The sequence below is a fragment of the Netta rufina genome (assembly GCF_964035555.1).
Source record: "Netta rufina genome assembly, chromosome: 2".
Lineage (NCBI taxonomy): Eukaryota > Metazoa > Chordata > Aves > Anseriformes > Anatidae > Netta > Netta rufina.
Window position 1 is genome coordinate 19868429 of NC_140124.1, and position 19101 is coordinate 19887529.

General features: G+C 38.1%; 1 protein-coding gene across 1 annotated transcript in view; it reads left to right on the forward strand.

Annotated features, from left to right (window-relative positions):
* The window catches only part of LOC311222510 (LIM zinc-binding domain-containing Nebulette), a 256423-nt gene that overhangs the window by 102131 nt on the left and 135191 nt on the right, over positions 1–19101 (forward strand). The window contains exon 4 of the mRNA XM_084306842.1: positions 13670–13777. Within this exon, the coding sequence (XP_084162968.1) occupies positions 13670–13777 (108 nt within the window). The remainder of the gene's footprint in view (positions 1–13669; positions 13778–19101) is intronic.

Sequence of the window (19101 nt, forward strand, 5' to 3'; positions counted from 1 at the left end):
TGTGTAGTTCTCACACATTTCAAAAGTCTGGTATAGGCAGTGCCTGTGTCAGTATTGATACAGCTTTGAGACAAGCAACACTCACGCACCATATTGACACAGGGCCTGGGTCAGGGAGTGAAACATAGCTCCTCACTTAGCTGCTGCTAGTTCTTCTCTGCCTCTCCTTCCTTCCTCTGGCTTTGTAGCGAGTTTCCTGGACCCTGCTGGTTTGTGGACCCCAAATACCTTGAGTTGTGCTGAAGTGAACTCTGTGTGGCTGTGGATCAGGGAGCACAGGTGTTAGCCTTTGCACCCTGTTTGAATTCCAGCAGAGATAACAACTGCAAATTTGTCAGCTCTCAGCAAGTACTGAGGTTACTACAGTATCTAGTGGCTCTAGTCTTGGCTGCTGCTCTGCTAGGGTCTGTGTGAATTCATAACAAAAAGCAATATGTGACTGAAAGATTATAGTCTATCCATGAGAGACAGTAGAATGGTGTAAAGAGATGAGGAAATAAAAGAAAGTATAAATGTGATATTAGTTGGTATAGTAGCTGTCTCTAATGCTGTGGGTATGATTCATCTGTGTCTGTTCATTTCTTAGATCCATAGAATCGTAGGTTGGAAAAGGCCCTTAAAATCATGAAGTCCAACCATCAACCTAACACTACTAAGTCTGCCACTAAACCATATCCCAAAGTGCTACATCCACACATCTCTTATATACCTCCAGGGATGGCAGCTCCACCGCTTCCCTGGGCAGCCTGTTCCAGTGCCTAACCACCCTTTCTGCAAAGAAATTCTTCCTGATATCCAATCTAAACCTCCCCTGGCACAACTTGAGGCTGCTTCCATGTGTCTTACCACTTATCACCTGAGAAAAGACTGACACCGTCCTTGCTGCAACCTCCCCTTTCAGCATCCTTTGAAGGTCCCCCTCAAACACCAACTGTATTTGAAGTTGAATTTCTTGAGGTCAGTGCTCCTGCTGGTTGCAGTAAGTTGGACACAGACCTGTTACAGTGCACACAGATCCATTACAGTGCAGATAGACCAGTTCAACAGCTGGGGACCTTTGAGGGAAAAGCATCAGCATTGCCTCCCTTCAAATGTCCCATCACTTTGGATAGTGTTTGTGCTTGAAATACTTCATATTTTTCCAACAAGCAGAAACTATAATATGCAGTTAAGTTTTGTGATCAGAGTATAATATAAAAACATTATATTGGTGAAAACAATGCTCCAAGAGCCTCTGCTACGTTACTCCTGTTTGGCCTGTCTAAGCAATATAGCATAATGATTCAAAGTTGTCTTACAGAGGCAATTGTACAGAATGACAATGATGTTGCTTTTTTGGGCTTTTCCGTTATGAAGAGAGTGTTTGTCTTCACACCTCTTTTTTGTGTTATTATTCATTTTACAATATACAACATTTCTCAAAATATGTAAACGTGTATTGAAGTTGACAGGATACCAATGGATCATGCTAATGTAGGTAACACCCTTTCCCCACAGTAGAAAATATTAAAAAATAACATGGAAAAGGGCAAATGTCTTTTTTGCACCTGGGAAATTTGTATCTAATCTCTGTAAGTGCATTGGAAAGCACATTGTGCAATTGCCAGTAGTTGTGCCTTTTCCTATTATTCCAGCATATGAGAGTCTGGTGGGCCTTGGAAGAAAGTCTTTGCAATAAACATTTACTGGAATGCAATATATGAAGCACAGAATCAAGTACAGCAGCAGCAATCAGACTGTGTCTCGATTTGTGGACTGGGTAGACTTAGGGCTGCAGATGAGGATTTGGCTCTCTCTGTTAATTGTCCATCTCCCTGTTGTCCTGGGAGGCAGGGGGGATGTTGTTCTGACTTTCAGTGCAGTTAGATAGGTCTTTTGTCAGCTGATTTGATTTGTGTAGGCTGCCTCATTTGCTTTCTGTGAGGTATACCTCTCTGGACATGTGAATTGAGAAGGGCAGGCCAAAATCCCTGTTGCATCTTGCTTGTGCAAGATACGATGTTCCCTGAGATATTAAAAGGGAATGGCATGCTGATTAAATGTAGACTGAGCCTTCTCCTATCCAGATAAACAAATTTCTAAAAAATATTCAAACCACTTCATATCTTAGCAAATTAGTATCTTTAAGGATTTTTTTTTTAATTGTTGTGTGCCAGTCCATCTATTTCCTCACATATAAATGATACATAGAATTATATTGCTACTGCCCACCTCCCTCTCAAAGAAAAAAGGAAAGTCAAAGTTGCCTTGGAAGGGATAACCGTCTGCTTACTTAGAGGTGCGAAATAAATTAAATGTTATTGAAAGCTATAACAAAGTTATTTTCATCTGTCTACTTTGCTTCACAAGTAGAAGGCTTTATGGTAGTGATAAAACTCATCTGTGTAGACATTTTCAGAACATAAAAGCAGTCAAGGTAGGATGTACACAGATGTAGTAATGTTAGGCCTCTCTTTTAAAAGTGGCAATGACCTCTCTCCTGGTTTTCCCTGGTCAGTAAAAGGGGAAAAAAAACCAAACCAACCCCTTTCCTCACCCAAAAAATGAATAAATGGCCTTTACGTCTTGGAACTTAAAAACACATTTTTATTATATATGTCTAAGGAAGTTTTGAAAAAGCAGCATGGGATAGCATTTAAATAACAAAGATCCTTAAATTCCCACCTTCTTTCCACTAAGCGCTATTTAACAAAGGGAACCATCTTTTCAGCCAGGGTGATTTGTAACTGTTCTCCCCTTTCTCTTCCCTCCCTCTTCTCCTGGCCATTGTTACTAGCTAATATCTCTGATAAGAAGTGTAACATACAACCCCTGTGTGCTCCTCTGAGATGCCTGGCCTTCCTTTTCTCAAACATCTGTGACAGTTTTTCTTTCCATGGTGTTTTCCCCCTTTTAATCTATTTATTTATTTAAAGTTTTCAGTTTCTTTCTGGAATTACTTCTCTATGTTGTGGAGCCTTCCTTTCATTTCTGCTGTTTTCTTGTGCGCGGGCAGGCCCTGCTGTTACACCCCACTTTTTGCTCTGATCTTAGCCCTGCCAACTGTCACTTTTTAGCCTGCAGGGAACCTTCTGGTACTAACATTCCTGCCTTGTTTTTATTAGAAGGGCATCTCTTCCAACATATCCCTCATTGTTTGAAGCAGAAGTCATGTGTATTCAGTAGGAATGAATAATGGATATATTTAAAGGGTACCTTGCCCTTCTCGTTCCTTTGCACATCATAAATAACCACTCTTTTAGTTTGGTTTTACATATTGCTCTACAGACACAGTTTGAAAAATCTGGTGATTCAGCTCTCAATTAAAAAAAAAACAACATGCTTTATGCAGCTGATAGTTTCTGTGTCTGAAAACTGATCACACACCAACCTCAGTACCAGCATCCATGTGTAGCCCTGGAATTCTGAAGGTTTAGGAACTTGCTCATGTATTTACTTTGAAGCAAATCACAAAAATGTATCATGACAGCAGAGGTGTAGACAACACAACGAGGAGTGTCGGGGCTCTGCTTAGAGTTCATTTTACTTGTTTTTAGATATCTGCCATGTGAGTGTTGTTGAAGTAGTCAGCAATTTTTTGTAGTGGCTGAAGAGAAAAAGATGTTTTTAAAATCTTTTAAACATCTTCTTCAGGATGAGGTGAGTTGTTCTCTGGAAATACCCATTTCTCTCTGTTTGCTGTTTAAAAAAGAAAAAAAAAAAAAAAAGCAGGATGGGTGATTAGGTTGCATGGAGATATCTGTATCAGAGACATCTGCCTTTTGTCCGATTAGCCCACTGTTCCTGGTCAGTTATCACAATTGGAGGAGCTTGCTGGATTAATGTCAGTATTAAAGGATAAACTGAAATTACCAGGAATTTTCCTATTAACTGTAACAAGCTTTAACTGAGGCTCCCAAAGAAGCTCCTGAAACTGAACACCAGGAATAGAAGATGCTTTAATTATCTGATCTTAGTTTAAGGACATTAAAGTAAGAGTTTGAGCAGCAAATATGTTTGATGGAGGAGGGATGAAAGGTTTGGGTGTACTTTAACTGCCCATTTTACCTTAGATAACTGACAAGTGAAGTGGCCTAATTTGCCTGTTACCATCAGCACAGCAGAACTATCCTTAAGTTATCATGCTCTCACTGTGCTGCTTTCTCTTGAGTGTATTGCTAAGATTTTTGATATGTATTCCGTGAGTCTTGTAGTCTAAGACAACCTGGTTTCTTTGCCAGTCAGTTGTGGCAGGGCTGAGGTCCTCTTCCTGAGATGCTTGGGATATGTGGGTTGGTGCTAGGGGCTCTGGGGTGATGAGCCTGTACCCGCCTTTGCAATTCAGTATGTTGCCTGCATCAGTGGAAGGGAATTCTCCCAAATAAGCCAGGTGATGTCATCAGACTTGCCAGGAAAGGGCAAATGTGTAGACAGGAGAAGGACTCCAGTAAAGATTTAAAGGAAAATAGATATATCTTTATGGTCTGGAAAAAAAAAAAAAGAGATAATTTTTAGACTATTTTTCAGTCTTATCTGTTTTTACATTTATTTGTTTATTTATTGATTTATTTTTAATGAATGAACAGGGATTCAGTGTGTAGCTACTGGAAACCACATATTCAGATGATTCCAGCATTGGACTGGATGTATAAAAGGCAGTTCAAATCATGCTACAGCAGTGATTTTGCTGGTTGCCTTCTAATCTCAGTTCATGTGGCTGTAGCTTTGTAACTGTATGACTTTTTTCTCACTCAGCTTGTTATTGTCATTATATTTGAGAGCCTGTTGATGTAAATATTAATTTGCATCTATAGGAGGCTGTCTAAATAGTCAATTCTAGAACAAATTATTTCCCCTAATGAACTACTTTGTTCATTATTTATCTAATGAACCACTCCAAAAGTAATCTTTGCAGTGTTTTGGTTCTCTTCACAAATGTCTGTCTTCTGATAGTTCTTGGAATGTTACTCAGGACAAAAACAGTTTTTCTGTGTTTTTCACCTCTGCAGCTGAAATTTCCTAAGAATAGCTGACATTCAGACCTGCAAATAGGTGACAATTTAAACATACAAGGCTGAATAGTCTGCTGTCTATTTTCTGGTATGAAACTACGTTTCTTAAATGTACAATTTTCAATTTACGTTCCTTCCCTTCTCACTTTAAAATGAAGAACTGAGAATTTACAGCCTCAAAACAACCATGTTTACTGTCACGTTCTAGCTTAAATTTAACTAAAAATACTCAGTGGGTTCCCATCTGCAGGCATGAACTGAAGGTTGGTTTTATGAGCTGTCATATTTTGTTTCCCTTTTTACTTCCAACTTATAGAAATGAACTTTGTCCTAAAGGACTAGGGTGCCTTCTGGAGCTTGGGGTTTTATCTTTGTTATTGAGTGGCAGGAACATGCCTTGGAGGGGAAAAATTTCTAAGGATTTCAGAATCTGCTTAAAGTTAAATGAAAATGCTACACAGTCCCTTTCCTCTGTCCTTTGTTATATAAAAACAGACTAACTGCATGATATACCCATAACAATATAGCAAAAGGGACATAGGGAGTATGCAATAGGTATAGATTTTGCAACCAGGGTTGCGCTGCAGGCAACCCTTGATACTTGATGTATCAATTTCCAAGATATAACCAGTAAATGACAGATAAACATTTGTAAGTGGCTTCCACAATGGCAAATTGTCCATTAACTCTGTAGAACAATTGATGACATGTCCTTATCAAGGAAGTAGACAATAAAAGCTGAAGGATTATGAGACATGGAGGACAGTTACTACATGAGTGCTGTACAAGGTGCCAGCCATATGGCATCTCAGCGACAGACATGACAGACCCTGAGTTTGCTAAGCTGAGGCTGAAGGTATCATTCACTACATCCCATTATTTTCCAAAATGCCTATTGTGTGCCTGCAAGTCTGCGTTGCTCAAATCTAGATTTTTTCAGCTGTTTCCTCTGCACTTTGTTCTGGAATGCATTCTGGTTGTTCCCAGTTAGTTGGATTTTACCCTCTTTCTTCCAGGACAAGAGGCAGTGGGCACAAACTAGGACACAGAAGGTTCCCTCTGTACATCGAGAAGCATTTTCTGTGCTGTGTGGGTGACAGAGCACTGGCACAAGTTGCACAGAGAAGTTTGGACTCTCGCTCCTTGGAGGTCTTCAAAAGCCTCCTGGACATGGTCCTGGGCAACCTGCTCTGGGTGACCCTGCATGAGCAGGGGTTGGGCCAGATGGGCTCCAGAGACCCCTTCCAACTTCAACCACTCTGGGATTCTGCTACAGCAGCAAATGCAGCAAATGTTCCCTGTTTTTTTGGCAGTTGTTCATGAGAGTTTTACATTTTTTTTTTCTCTGCAAGTCACGTGCTGGCTCCTGCTGTCTGTGTTTGTTTTGGTTACCTTTGGTAACGTATGACTGCAGCTTGCCCCTTGGTCCGTATTACTATGTTCTGTGGTCAGTCTTATTTACATCCCTTCTGGGGTCAGTCTTTATATCCCGTGCCATATTTTTAGCTCGGTTTTTGGCTTGATTCTTTCTGTGAAACTTTCTCCGCCCTTTGGATCAATACGGCCCCTTTATTATTTGGAATTATTAGGTGGTATTTTTTTTCTTTCTTTTTTTCCTTTCTTTTTGGAGATGGGGGCATGGAGAGGAGTGGATATTCCCAACCTCCCCCCCCCCCCAATTGTTTCTGTTGTGGCTGCCTGTCTTTTCTGGAGATGTGCATTTTTGGGTTACATATCTGGTAAACTGTGGGCAGATGCCTCTGAGCTCTGCTAGTACTGTGAGCCAACTAAAGGCTGCATGACCATGGTTAGAATGGCGCTGAGCCCAAGCTAACATATCCTGCCTCTCAGCAGGACTTACTAGCTCAGTGTTGCCCTAGCCAGCCAGCAGTTACGCATTTTCCGTCCACCTTGGAGAGCAGGCAGGGCAAGCTCGCACGTGCTTGTAATTTATCCTGTACTTCCTTCAGAGCACACAGTTCAGGAGTTCATCCTCTTCCTGGCGGTTCCCTGACCATTCTTCTTTCTGGTGGAGAGAACAGCAAGACAGTGTTTGTATATTTAGTTCAGAGTCTGGAGTTAAAAGCATGTTCCAGGCTTTTTAAAAAATCTATTTATGAGGCATTAAAATGTTTCTTTTCATTACCACCTTTACATCTGATAATTAGATGGTTATTATTATAATTAACATTACTGTCTGATACTTATTTGGAGGAGTTTGCTGTCACTAGTCTTATTTTCTGAGGGGATTATTAAAATTTGTAGCAATTTATCAAGTTGCATTTAGACTATAAATATCAATCTTTTATTTTCTGTCTGGTGATGAGATATGGTAAAGGCAGGACTACCTCTGCTGTGGCACAGTAAGAAATTCTTCACCTCTTTAGGCTTCTGTTCCTTAGAGATAAACCAGTTCAAACAGAGAATATACCAAGTGACAGGGAGTAGACAGAAGATCTGACAATATTTATCTGTCATAAAGGTTGCCACCTCATCTCTCCCGTTGAACTGAATCTGCAGATGTAGTTCTGCAAGGAGTTCATTCGTTGCTTCCAAAATGCTCGATTTAAGGTTTCTTTCACAAATTGAATGGATGATAATTGCTGGTGGAAGTGGGGGGAAAATAGCTTGATCTGCCACTGGCTTGCTCTTTACATAGCCTTCTCTGTGCATGAGGTCTTTGGAGAATGTTAATGTTATATTTTAATAGAAAAAGATAAGACCTCCATTTTGCCCAACAGCAGTAAAAAGCTGCAAGGTACTACATACATACACACTTAGCAACATACTTAGTGGCAGTAAAATAATTTCTGGGGCAGAAACACCTAAGTTGTTTCAGTGGAAATAACTTTTGGTGGAGTGGAGCATAGGTGACTTGTTTGGATGTAAGCCTGTTGAAACAGTCTCCGATTGCCCTCTCCTCAGTTGTAATTTTACTTGGATCTCAGCTACTGTTCACATGCTGTTGTGATACATCCAAACTGTGGACTCAATCTTTTTCTCATTCTGAAACTGCTGATCTCTCACTGCCTTCAATTTCCTGTCCCCTCACATCTCAGAGTCTGGAACTCTTTGCTTTGCATTTTCTGTGAGCCAGTCTCACAGTCCAAACTATAAAGAGACCACATTACAGAGACATTATCTGCAGTTTCTATTTATATATTTTAATTTACACCCATCCAACATTTTAACTGTTCTGACATTGAGTCCAAGATATTTGGTTGTTAGATGTAGTTCCCTGGCAAAACTGTGAAGTTCCTCAGGGAAGTACAGTAAAGAGATTTGCAGATGTTTTCAGGCTTGCTCAGGCATTCTCTACAGGGTATCACAGACTTGCCCAATTTTTGAATGATGTACATGGAAAGACAGTATATTTAATGTTAGTGATGGCACTTGAACATTTTTACTGTGTATAACTGCAAATGATTTTGGTAGTGGTGCCGTGTTGGCCATTTCAGATTTAAAACATCTTTGACTGAGAAACTTTCTTCTCTCAGAAAATGTGAACTATTACAATGAATGTTTCAGAACTGTGAGTTGTGAAAATCAGATCCCTTTAGTTGACTATGAGCAGTAAAACTAAGGGGATCAAGGGGTGATATCTTTAATCCTGCAGTCATTCCAGCAACACTCATCAGTGGCCTTTTATGTGCTCATAGCTCCCTGACTTCCATAAGGAATACCCAACCTATAGCTTTCTGTTCATACAAAAACCTTGAGGACAGTTTAGTCTGCTCTGAGGGCCATTCCCAATTCCTGCTTTCCATGTGGCTGTTTAGATTTCCTGTGGACAATGGCTCTACCCAAGTGACAGTAGGAGAGCCATGTTTTATTGACAATAGAAGGAGCAGTGCTTGGGCAGGTTGGATACCAACAGTTGGTGGGTCTTAGATGGGACTCAAACGTACCTCTTATGAATAGGGTTTAGAACTCTTGGCACGTTAGAAGACAGGAGGTGCTGTAAACACTGAAGCCTAGCTTTGTCAGATAGGATAATTTTAGGGACCCTTTGTAAGAGACATTGGTCAACTAAAAGAAAGTCTCATTGAGATAGTCAAAAATTGTTCTTCACATATGATTTATCTGTAAAAATTTTCTACTCGTGTTCTTAAAAGACTGATTTCTTTTCTCTGTCTTGCCAATAAGTTTGTAAGAAGCAAGATAAATCAAGGTAAAACCAACAAACTCGTGTGCTGTGTGGAGGAAGCAGATCCAAACAAAGGCATCTTTGCCAAGATGTGTCTCTAGGACCTGTACCATGGGCGAGCATTTCCTGCCAGTCTGCAAAAACCAGTGCACAGCAGATGGTGACCTTTGGGAAATAGTTGTGTGTGGTGGTCACAGAAGGAGCAGATGGCTCTGGGCAAACCTCAAACACAACATACTGAAACAAATTCATAAATATTCAGGGTGTGGTATATTGTTGTCTGTGAATGCTCCTCTCAGGGCGGACTTGGTGTGTGGGTCCCATCCTTTCCTTCCACCCTGCAGCCTATCCTCCTTTTTTCATCGCCACTCATTGGGCATGGTGATGCTCTATGGGGCTATGGAGCATGTCATGTTGAAGAAAGGGTTTATTTTTTATGCAGCTATTACAGAACAGTAGCTACCTGATCTGTACAGGGATGTGAAGAAGGGTCTGTCCAGGAAATCAGTTTTGACATTGCCTAAGCTCTTTGGGATTTAATACTTGCATTGTAGTGGCTAAATAACTTCTGGAGGTATGGGTGGATTGAAGAGGGTTTCTGATGTCTACGTTATTGACAGCTCTCCAGTGTGATGATAAGAACATGAGGATCCAGCACACTGAATAGCTGCCCTGCCTTTTTTGCTTGTTTGGTGGATTTGCATTCATTTGTTGTTCAAATTATACATGCTTTTGTTGTTGCAAATGATTCTGTACTGAGGGTAGGTGCCTGAAAACCCAAGAAAATAATCAATCTTTTAGGCTGCATTTATATTTTCAGTGTATATTTCCCAGGGAAAATTGATCTTTTTTCTAATAGGTGGCTATGCTGCCAAATACCAAGTATACCTGCAAAAAAGTGAGCAGCATTTTCTCTTGCATAGGATTTTGTGTGCAGAGTATAAAAAAGTGGACCCTCTATCCATGGCTCCTTCATGCTGACCTCATGAATGCATTCATACAATCCCGTCTTTGGGCCTCTCAAAGATCTTGCTGATGTCATGAATTTGAGAAGTTAGGTTTGTTAAAGATCTGTTGGATCACTTAGTCTTTTCACTATGGGTCTGTGCAGAATTATTTCTCATGAAGTATTTTCAGTTTAAACCTTTTCATTTATGGTGATTTATTACTGTTTTATTTCTAATGTTTATGCCACACATCGTTTCTCAAAGGATCAATTTTTCAGGGCACTCACCACTGAGGGTATTCTATGTTTGTGAGACTGCACTGAATTTTGGAGCCAAGAGGGAGGCATTACAAACCACTGGCTGGGATTTTGGTGATGAGTTGCTAAAATGCAACTCTGTAGGAAATGACTGGATTTATGATACTGCCATTAGGGGTTATAGACATTTCCATTTCAAAACTAAATTTCAGCGGTTCCAGTTATTTAAATCATTCATTATGGTGATATTTACAGCTCCTATACAAAGTATTCTTTTCTACTGAAAATTGGTTTAAAGCAAGTAAATGCAATTTAGTCAGTGATTTTAGGATAACAACAACCTGTTTTGTAGGTGCACCTATTTTTTTTTAATTAAAAACTCACAATTTTAAAATTATCTAAACTGCTGACTGACCTAAAATTTGTTTTTTTCAACTCTTCAGTTATATACATTTTTACTACTGTATAGGATTTTCTTGGATCCAAGTTCTAAGTGACTGATGGCATCCTTATTATTTGACATTATCTGCAAATGTAAGGGTTTTTGTTCTTTTGAATTTATAATAACTAGTGGTTTTAGTAATTATATTTCACTAAGCTGTGGCCTTCATGAAACATAATGTTTCCTCAAGATTTTTATAACTTAAAACTACCTTTTGAAGTTAGATAGTAAAATCCCAGTGATGCATATATTAACTCTGCTAATATTTTAAATAATTCAATTTTTTAATGATTTCAGAGTAGCTGTTCTGAAGGATATAGTTAACCTTACTCCTGCAAAGTGATTTATTAATAGAGTAGGAGTCCTTTTAATCTGACTGAAGGATTAAAATAATGTGAAGTTAAAACTACCTAGTTTCCTCCCTCTCTTCTTTTTGTGTTCCTTTATAAGATGAATAAAGGTCATTTGAAGTTAATGGCTTGTACATTTAGAACTAATAACAGGAAATGATCTTTCATACAATAGCTAATCTCTCTTATAAGGCTGAGCCCCTTTCCCATTATAGGATTGTGTTTTCAGTTGCTTACAATTCTTCTGAACTTTAAACAGTAAGACTGAACATTTCCATGTCAGCTGTCTGCCTCAGGCCAAATTTGGAATTTTTAGGCAAAATGTTCAGCTGTTTCCAGGACTGAGACTAGGACAGAGTTTTAGTCCCATATTTAAAATTCTTGATGCTTGTTTTTGTTGAACAGCTCTGTTGTCTTTAGTGTTTAGGGCTGAGGAGTTGAAGACTGCTGATATGGAATAAAGCCTTTTGTGTTAGGCATCTATTCTTGGCCATGAGAATCGGTGCAAATGTGATAAAGTTTTATGTGAATAAATAATGAAAGTTCACAAGTACCAATTTCACAAGTCTCAGAGTCCCTCCTTCTTAGCAGCAGAGAGTCCTGGAATGTTGGGTCTGTGGAGCATATTCAAGAAAGCCTCTGAGAGTAAGCAGGAAGACAGCCATTTGGTAGAAATGAAGCAAGATAATAGGCAATGGAAAATGCGTATCTGAGAAAGGTATATGAAGTCCCTTTGGTCAAGGCACTTAACAAGAAGCCATGGTGAGATGGAGCAGGCTAGTTTAGAAGCCCAGAGGGAGACAAAATGATGCCTAATCATGCTGGTCCAACAGAGGGAAAGGGGCAGAGTGGTCAAACTCAAGGCAGAAGGACAGAAGTGCCAGTCCACACTTTCCTCAAAAACCTGAGTGGAAGCATTGTTCATTTAGTCTCAGGGTCTCCTGTAAAGAATATACTTGTGTGAAGTCTACAGCCATCAATGTATGAATTTCAGCTAGCTCTAGAGGAATAGCATAGTAAAAATGTTTGTTTGTTGCTGTGGTTATTTAGTGCGCTGTCTTAAGGATTTGTGCGATGTGCCTTTGTATGAAACTGACCCATTTAAGAATGCAATGCTAGATTTTTTTCTAACAACAACAAAAAACATCTAGAATTAGGATGGACAGGACAAACTGTATTATATAGCCTTTGAAACTTTACTTTTGTGATCTAGGGGTATTGTTTTCCTGTATATCACTATCATAACATTAAATGAAGGCTTGTGAAATAAGCTAAAGCCAACCTTGAACTGAGAATTTGGTGCATAAGCAGCAGGTTTTCTGGATATCAGTTGCGTAAAGGAGAATACTGCTTTTTGTAGATCTGCCCTCTCATGTGTTGAGAAATTAGCATTTGTGTAGTGAATAAGGCAGGGGACATAAGAATTAAAAGGAAGTGGTTATGGATAAGTTAGTTGAATCCATCCATGGAGAGGGGCATGGGTTCCAACTCTCTTTGCTACAGAGTTTTTTCTGTGGTTCAATTATGAATTATTAAAATAATTCATATTTCATCTTGTTTCCTTATGTTGAAATTGAGATTCCCAGGACTTATTTGTAGAAATGCTGGGTATTGATACAAACAACGTAAGTCCATAACTTGAACATATTCAAACTTTAGGTTTTTGAGGCTGGGCACCCTGGGACCCTTGTATGCTTTTGGACCTTAAGCTTTCTTCACTTCACCTTACAGGTTGTTGTAGGTGAAGTGCAGATAATGTCATTCCTGCTTTCCAGGATGCATTAAGAGGATTGATTAATGACTGTGACGAGAGTTGTAGAAAAACTCCTGAAGAAGCTAATATCCCTACCTGTACAGTAGGATTTGAATAGCCCAGTTTGCAAAGATACAACCACATATGGAACCATCTCTGCTGTGTACAGAATAAAGCAAGGGGCCTGTCAAAGGATAACGTATGATTACCTGATTAAAGACAATATCATAATGCCTTTGTACAAGAGGGACAAATTAAGCTTGTACAGCCAGCCATTTCCTAACTTATGAATGTTTGACTTTGCACTCTTCTAAATACTCTTTTCATGCAGCATTTCTTTTACAATTATAAGTTATATTTCAACTAGGATGGTGAACTCATTATGAAGAAAGGTTGAAATGTGAAACTGTATATCAGAAGACTCCAAATTTAGTGATAGCTATTTTTTTGTGTGAAAATAAGTGCTTGGTTGGTGCTGTGTTGGCACCCATAGTTCTATCATTACTGCTCTGAGAATGAAGTGACGGAGGAGAGTCTTCTCTCTACAGTGCTGTACCTGTGGAGGTGAGCCTTCTTGCAACCATGGAGGAGGCAATCACTCGGGCAGTAGGAAAGTTTGTCCAGTTGCTGCCTATCTCTGTTCTTGGATGGAGGAAGGCTTCCCCTTTAAGGGCTGAAAGCTTTTCACAAATGTTTTATTTACACAGAAAGAAAAATGTTACTTGCTAGGGGCACACACTGGAAAATAAAAACAACCCTGTTCTGTATTTTCTATTCTGTAGGTAAAATACAAAAGAGACTTTGAAGAAAGCAAAGGAAGAGGGTTCAGTATTGTGACCGATACGCCCGAGTTACAAAGACTGAAAAGGACTCAGGAACAAATCAGTAATGTATGTGACTGCCATCTAAAGTGATTGTAGATGGAGAAATAGTGTGTCTAAGAACAGGCGTGTTTGTTGGTGTTTCTGATGAAGTCTGTGAGAGTGAAGAATCTGATTTGGTGAGTGATTTGTGTATGTCAGATTTTGAAGTGTGTGCAACTTTATACTATGGACTTGTACAGCACATGGGCAATGTGTGTTCACCTCTCCAGCTTTCATCAAGTATGCTCACAGTATTTTCTATACTAAAATGATTTTACACTTTTTGCTTTTTAAATGATCTGCTAGGAAATAAGAATAATTTTGTACAATTTATTTACATATAAACTACAAAAATTAGCTGTTATATATATATTTTTAAGCAGGGTCTGTCAGAACATAACTTGCAAGGTGGAGTTTTTTAGAATCAAATAAAACTTTGATACTGAGTTTTAAATGAAAATACATACAAGGTAATGTTTTGCAAGATGAGGAGGGAATGGAAATAGAAAACTTTCACCATGTGTTTCATTAGCTTAGAACGTGAATGCAGAATGTTTTCAAGTGGAATATTTAAAAATGGAACTTCTAATGACTTATGTTTTCATTGCAAAGTTATTCATTTATGTTTTGTTCATTTGTACATCTAATTCACTGCATGATGGACTATTGGGTGACACATACTGCAAATTTTTATATGTATAAATTAGGTAACAACAGCTAGTGTGAACTAGAAGTGATGCAGAGTGCCTACCACTGGCTTTTCCTAGCTTCCCTTTCTGGTCACTCTTTTGATGTCCAGAGCTGGTCTTTGAGGTGAAAAATTGGGCTTTCATTTCCTGGAGCCTTGGCTGATGGGGAGAGCAGTTAATTTAGGAGCTGTGCAAATGATCCTGGGGGTAGATAAGATGAGAACTAAAGCTCATACCTAATGTTAATTTTGGGGCTAACTGAAATTTCTGATTTGAGAAAGAGAAAGATGTATCCTTCAGAGTGCCAAAAAGCATGGCCATTAAGACTTCCATTTGGGGATCTGGGAAACTTCAGTGAGTTCCTGGTTCTAATCAGCTGCATTTTTATTCAGACTAGGAACTTAAATTAGGTCCTCTCATGACCTACATCACTTCTTAGAGCAAGAGTGATTCTTTTGTGCAGGGTAGTTCTGGAACACATCAAGGAGATGAAACGAGCAGTGCTCAGATGCTTAATTCCTAGCATGGACCTGCTCTGTTAGGAAAGGCTGACATACAGCCAGTCTATGACACTAATTTTTGGATATTGGCAAACCAAGAAATTTAATTTAGACCTCCTAAGAGTAGTACCCTCAGCATCAGAATATAGGATAGTATGATATAGCCAATTTGCATACACTTTCTCTAGTGCAAAAAAATGTTGGGTTTTCTATTATTGAAATTGGGATTATTTGGTTTTTAAATCAAATTTGAGAAATTTTGTGAGATGGAAAGCAATTTTCTTCCCAGTTCTATTTTTGAGTGGAATAAGGGGGTTTCTCTTCTAGCAGAAGACCTTGTTGCACAATTTATAATACTGTCTGTCTCCAAAACCAAACATATTCATCTTTCTTTTCAGACCCAGAAATATCTTTTTAAAAGTGAAAAGTATTTCACTTATTTTTTGATGGTTCTTAGATATGCAGCTCCTGTCTCTTCATTCCTAACTACCCTGTCTTAACAATGCAGGTTTGTTCCATCCAGTCTTAACAGTACAGTGTTGCTTTCTTTCCTTGATGTATGCAGCTGAAACAGATTTTATGTCATGGACTCTATTAGAAATAATTAATCTTGAAAGGTAAAATGGAATTTTAATGTGTGCATGATAAAGGAAATTGCATTTCATTTACACTTCTCTAAGTTAATCTCATTTGATTTTTAGCATTACATCCTAGAAAGCTAATTCTGCATAGGCCACAACTTGAATCTAATTAGTAAACTCCTGTATTATAGAAAAGCATTCCACACAGTGGTTTCTATATTTAGCAGATAAACAGTGTACATCATGGAATAAGGATCTAATTAAGGGTTCAAGACATTGAAAGGTAAGCACTTTAATAATCTTAAAATAATTCTACGTTCCATATATAGCAGAAGTGAAGAGTACTAATATGTATATTTAATTTTCAGTTTTATTTTGATATCACCTTGAAGTATTAGAAACTTCTCAAAGAGCCTATTTGAAACAAAATTGTAACAGCTTCATTGAAGGGGTAAGTGTGTAGCTATTTTTGATGAAGATAAATAATAAAAAAATAACAATAATAAATAATAATTAGTGGAAGTCTTTATTAAATATTGTCTTCTGCATAGATGATAAGTTTTGCAGGATACATGAATAATAGTGTAGTGCTAAGACTTTTTAAATGATTTCTTATGCTGTCAATATAAACCCTGTGAGTAAAAAGCAGGAAGAATGGGAGGAGATCAGCTTGATGAAGGGGAGGGTTGGATTTCGGTTGCTGGTTTGCCAGCAGCAATCCTGCTTCTGGAGACTTAGACCAAACTAAAGGAACGATGGAACATATTTTGTGACTCGGTGGATGTACCAGGAGCAGAATGGAGTTTATTGAAAAGAATGAAATTTGCCCCCCACCATTTTTTTTTTTTTTTTTTTTTTGAGTTAGAAATGTAATTCTACAAATGTGTAGCATGAACTAGAAAGAACCCCAAAGCCTCTCTTGGTCTTTCAGGATCAGCTGCTGCAAGCTACAGCTGTTACAGCTTCTCAGCACTGAGTTAGCTTGAAAGGTGTAAGCCAAGAATGCTAGCATGCTAGTCTAGATTGATGTAGAGAAGGCTGCATAAACTAAGCAGGTTTTTTATTGACAAGCTTTCAAGATTTCTAGCATCCTTTGCATGGCTGAGCAGACATTTTAAAATTTGAATCATTTTCACATGTATTAATTCCTAAAATGTATTATAAGTTACTATTTTTTCAATTATTTAAATATAAGTTTTTCATCAGTTCTGGTGCAGATAATGTCACTGCATTTCTCTGTTTCATGGCATTGAATATGTAGTTAATACACGTGAAATGTATACTGTTCGTGCAGAGAAATGTGTTATTTTTGTTTTTAAGACCTTGCAAGTGTTTTTTTGACCAGTTTGAACTTTGAAGTAGGATTTTCATTATGAAAGCAAGTATTCTCAAAATTAAAAACAAAACCTAAAATATTTTTATAGGCAATCTTACCAATAAGCTAACTGTAAACTTTTACAAGGAAAAAGGTAAGGTGGCAAAAGAAACAGAATAATTAAAGAAAATGGCAAAAGTCTATTTATTGATCTCTCATGACACATGTCTAAATGAAGAAGTAGGAACTCGATAATCTTTCCTTCAGGGAAATGGAACACTTACAACAGTTTGTAACAATGAGCTGCAACTTAATACCATTACACTTTTATGTCTAGATGTATGTTTTGACACATATTTTATCCTATGTGAAATAAGTTACTCTTTCTTAAATCTGTTCCTGGTAAATCTCTACAAGGTATAAAGCAAAACAGGTTTCCGTACAAATTGATGGAGTGTGAAGCTTTCATTAAGGTAAAGGCTGATGCTTGAATAGTAGAGTCTGCTTGCTAGGTTGTATGGCTGGAAGGATACATGGAAACTATCATAAGGATTGCCCTCAATTACATTGAGACCCTCTGTAAGCATTTCTCACTTTCACTTTCATGCTAATATGAACTTAAATCATGTGGAAGCAAGAAGAAGCACATATCTGTGTCCTTCTTCGATATGAGAGCTAGCAAAACGTAGTCTTGCAGTTCTTTTATATGTACGAGACTTATTTTCCAGGAGGTTTGAACTGTATGTGAAATGGAAACTGTACCTCAGGATAAAAAAAAAGAAAATAAGAAAACAGATTAGATTTGGTTTAAAAAACACATTTCCAAGGTACCCTACTTTGGTTAAGACTTTAAGTTAAAAAAAGAGGGTCCCTTAGTCAGGAGAGAAAGTCATTGAATCATGTTGGTGAATGGTGGTGTATGTACAGCTCCCCGTGTACAGCGAGCTGAACTCTTCACTGAAGGAGAGTGCATGAAAGTAAAACTGCAGAAAGAGAGCATGAAGTAAAACTGATTTTGTAAAAGCTGCAAATACAGCCAACAAGTTTTATTTAAACACCCTAGTTCCAGGAAGTAAATTAATAGAGCCTTTTGCTTATTTGTATGAAAACAAGTTTTTTAGAAAATAATCCATATGTTATGCACTTTTCCTAGATATATTTTTGATGATATGAAATAGAACTTTCTTACAAATGGAAATTTTGTAACATTTTTAAAAGCAGCACGTGGATTTGAATGAGAAACTGAACATGTAGCTTTGTAGCCTTTCTTTGATTTTACAAAAAGTGAAAAATTTTTTGTAAAAAGCATTTTGTAAAAATTTTTTGTAAAAAGCAACAAAAAAATGTTGCTTTTTTTTTTTTTTTTTTTTTAAGTGTTGAGGATAACATTCTGATATTCTGCCTTCAGTTACATTCATGCAGCTTCAAGGGAGGTGATGGAGGACAGGATCTCCCCCATAATTTGAATCAATTAAACACGTGGTTTCTGGAAAAAGACACAAGAGATAAAGAACTGGGTACTGCCTCAGATGCGATACAAATATATCTTAATATATCAACTAACAGGGAAGAAAAGATCATATTATCACTGTACTTGTGCACATCTGCACATCTGAAATTAGAAACTGGCCATAACAGAGACTGAGCCATAGCTCCACATTTGGAAGTTACTGGCACAGTTGTTCAACCTGTTTACTTGCTCAAACATAAGATGGTCTCTCAAATTGCCAAAACAGATTGTAGAGAAAATTGGCAGGAAGAGATGTTAACAACAAGGCCTGGAGTTCCATTTGTAGGATTCACAGTGTACAGCCTGCAGATATTCATCTCTAAGGGCTTTTTTCTTTCCATTGAATTCAAGTGAAGGAGAAGAACAGCATGAAAGGGAACAAGAAAAACTGACAGCAACATGAATGTCTACATTTCACAAAACCAGCCATGGCACATCAATGAAGAGACTGGGTAAGCATGTTAAATTGCATATAAAAAGAGCTTACTTTATTCTAGGCAATGCTGGTATATTCACTGCTTCTGAAGTGATTCACACTTTAATCTGACTGTCTTTATATTACTAAGCATGATTTTTTTTTTTTCTTTTGGGAAATATGCATTTAATGATATATGACAACTGTATCTGCTAACATAAAAAGAATAGCACTTGCTGACTGGTTTATGAACTGCTACATGCACGTAGCAGAAGCGTAAGGCTCAATGTGCCATGATACTGATTGCCTTCTGCCCCTGTTGTCTCCTCTGACAGTTTAAT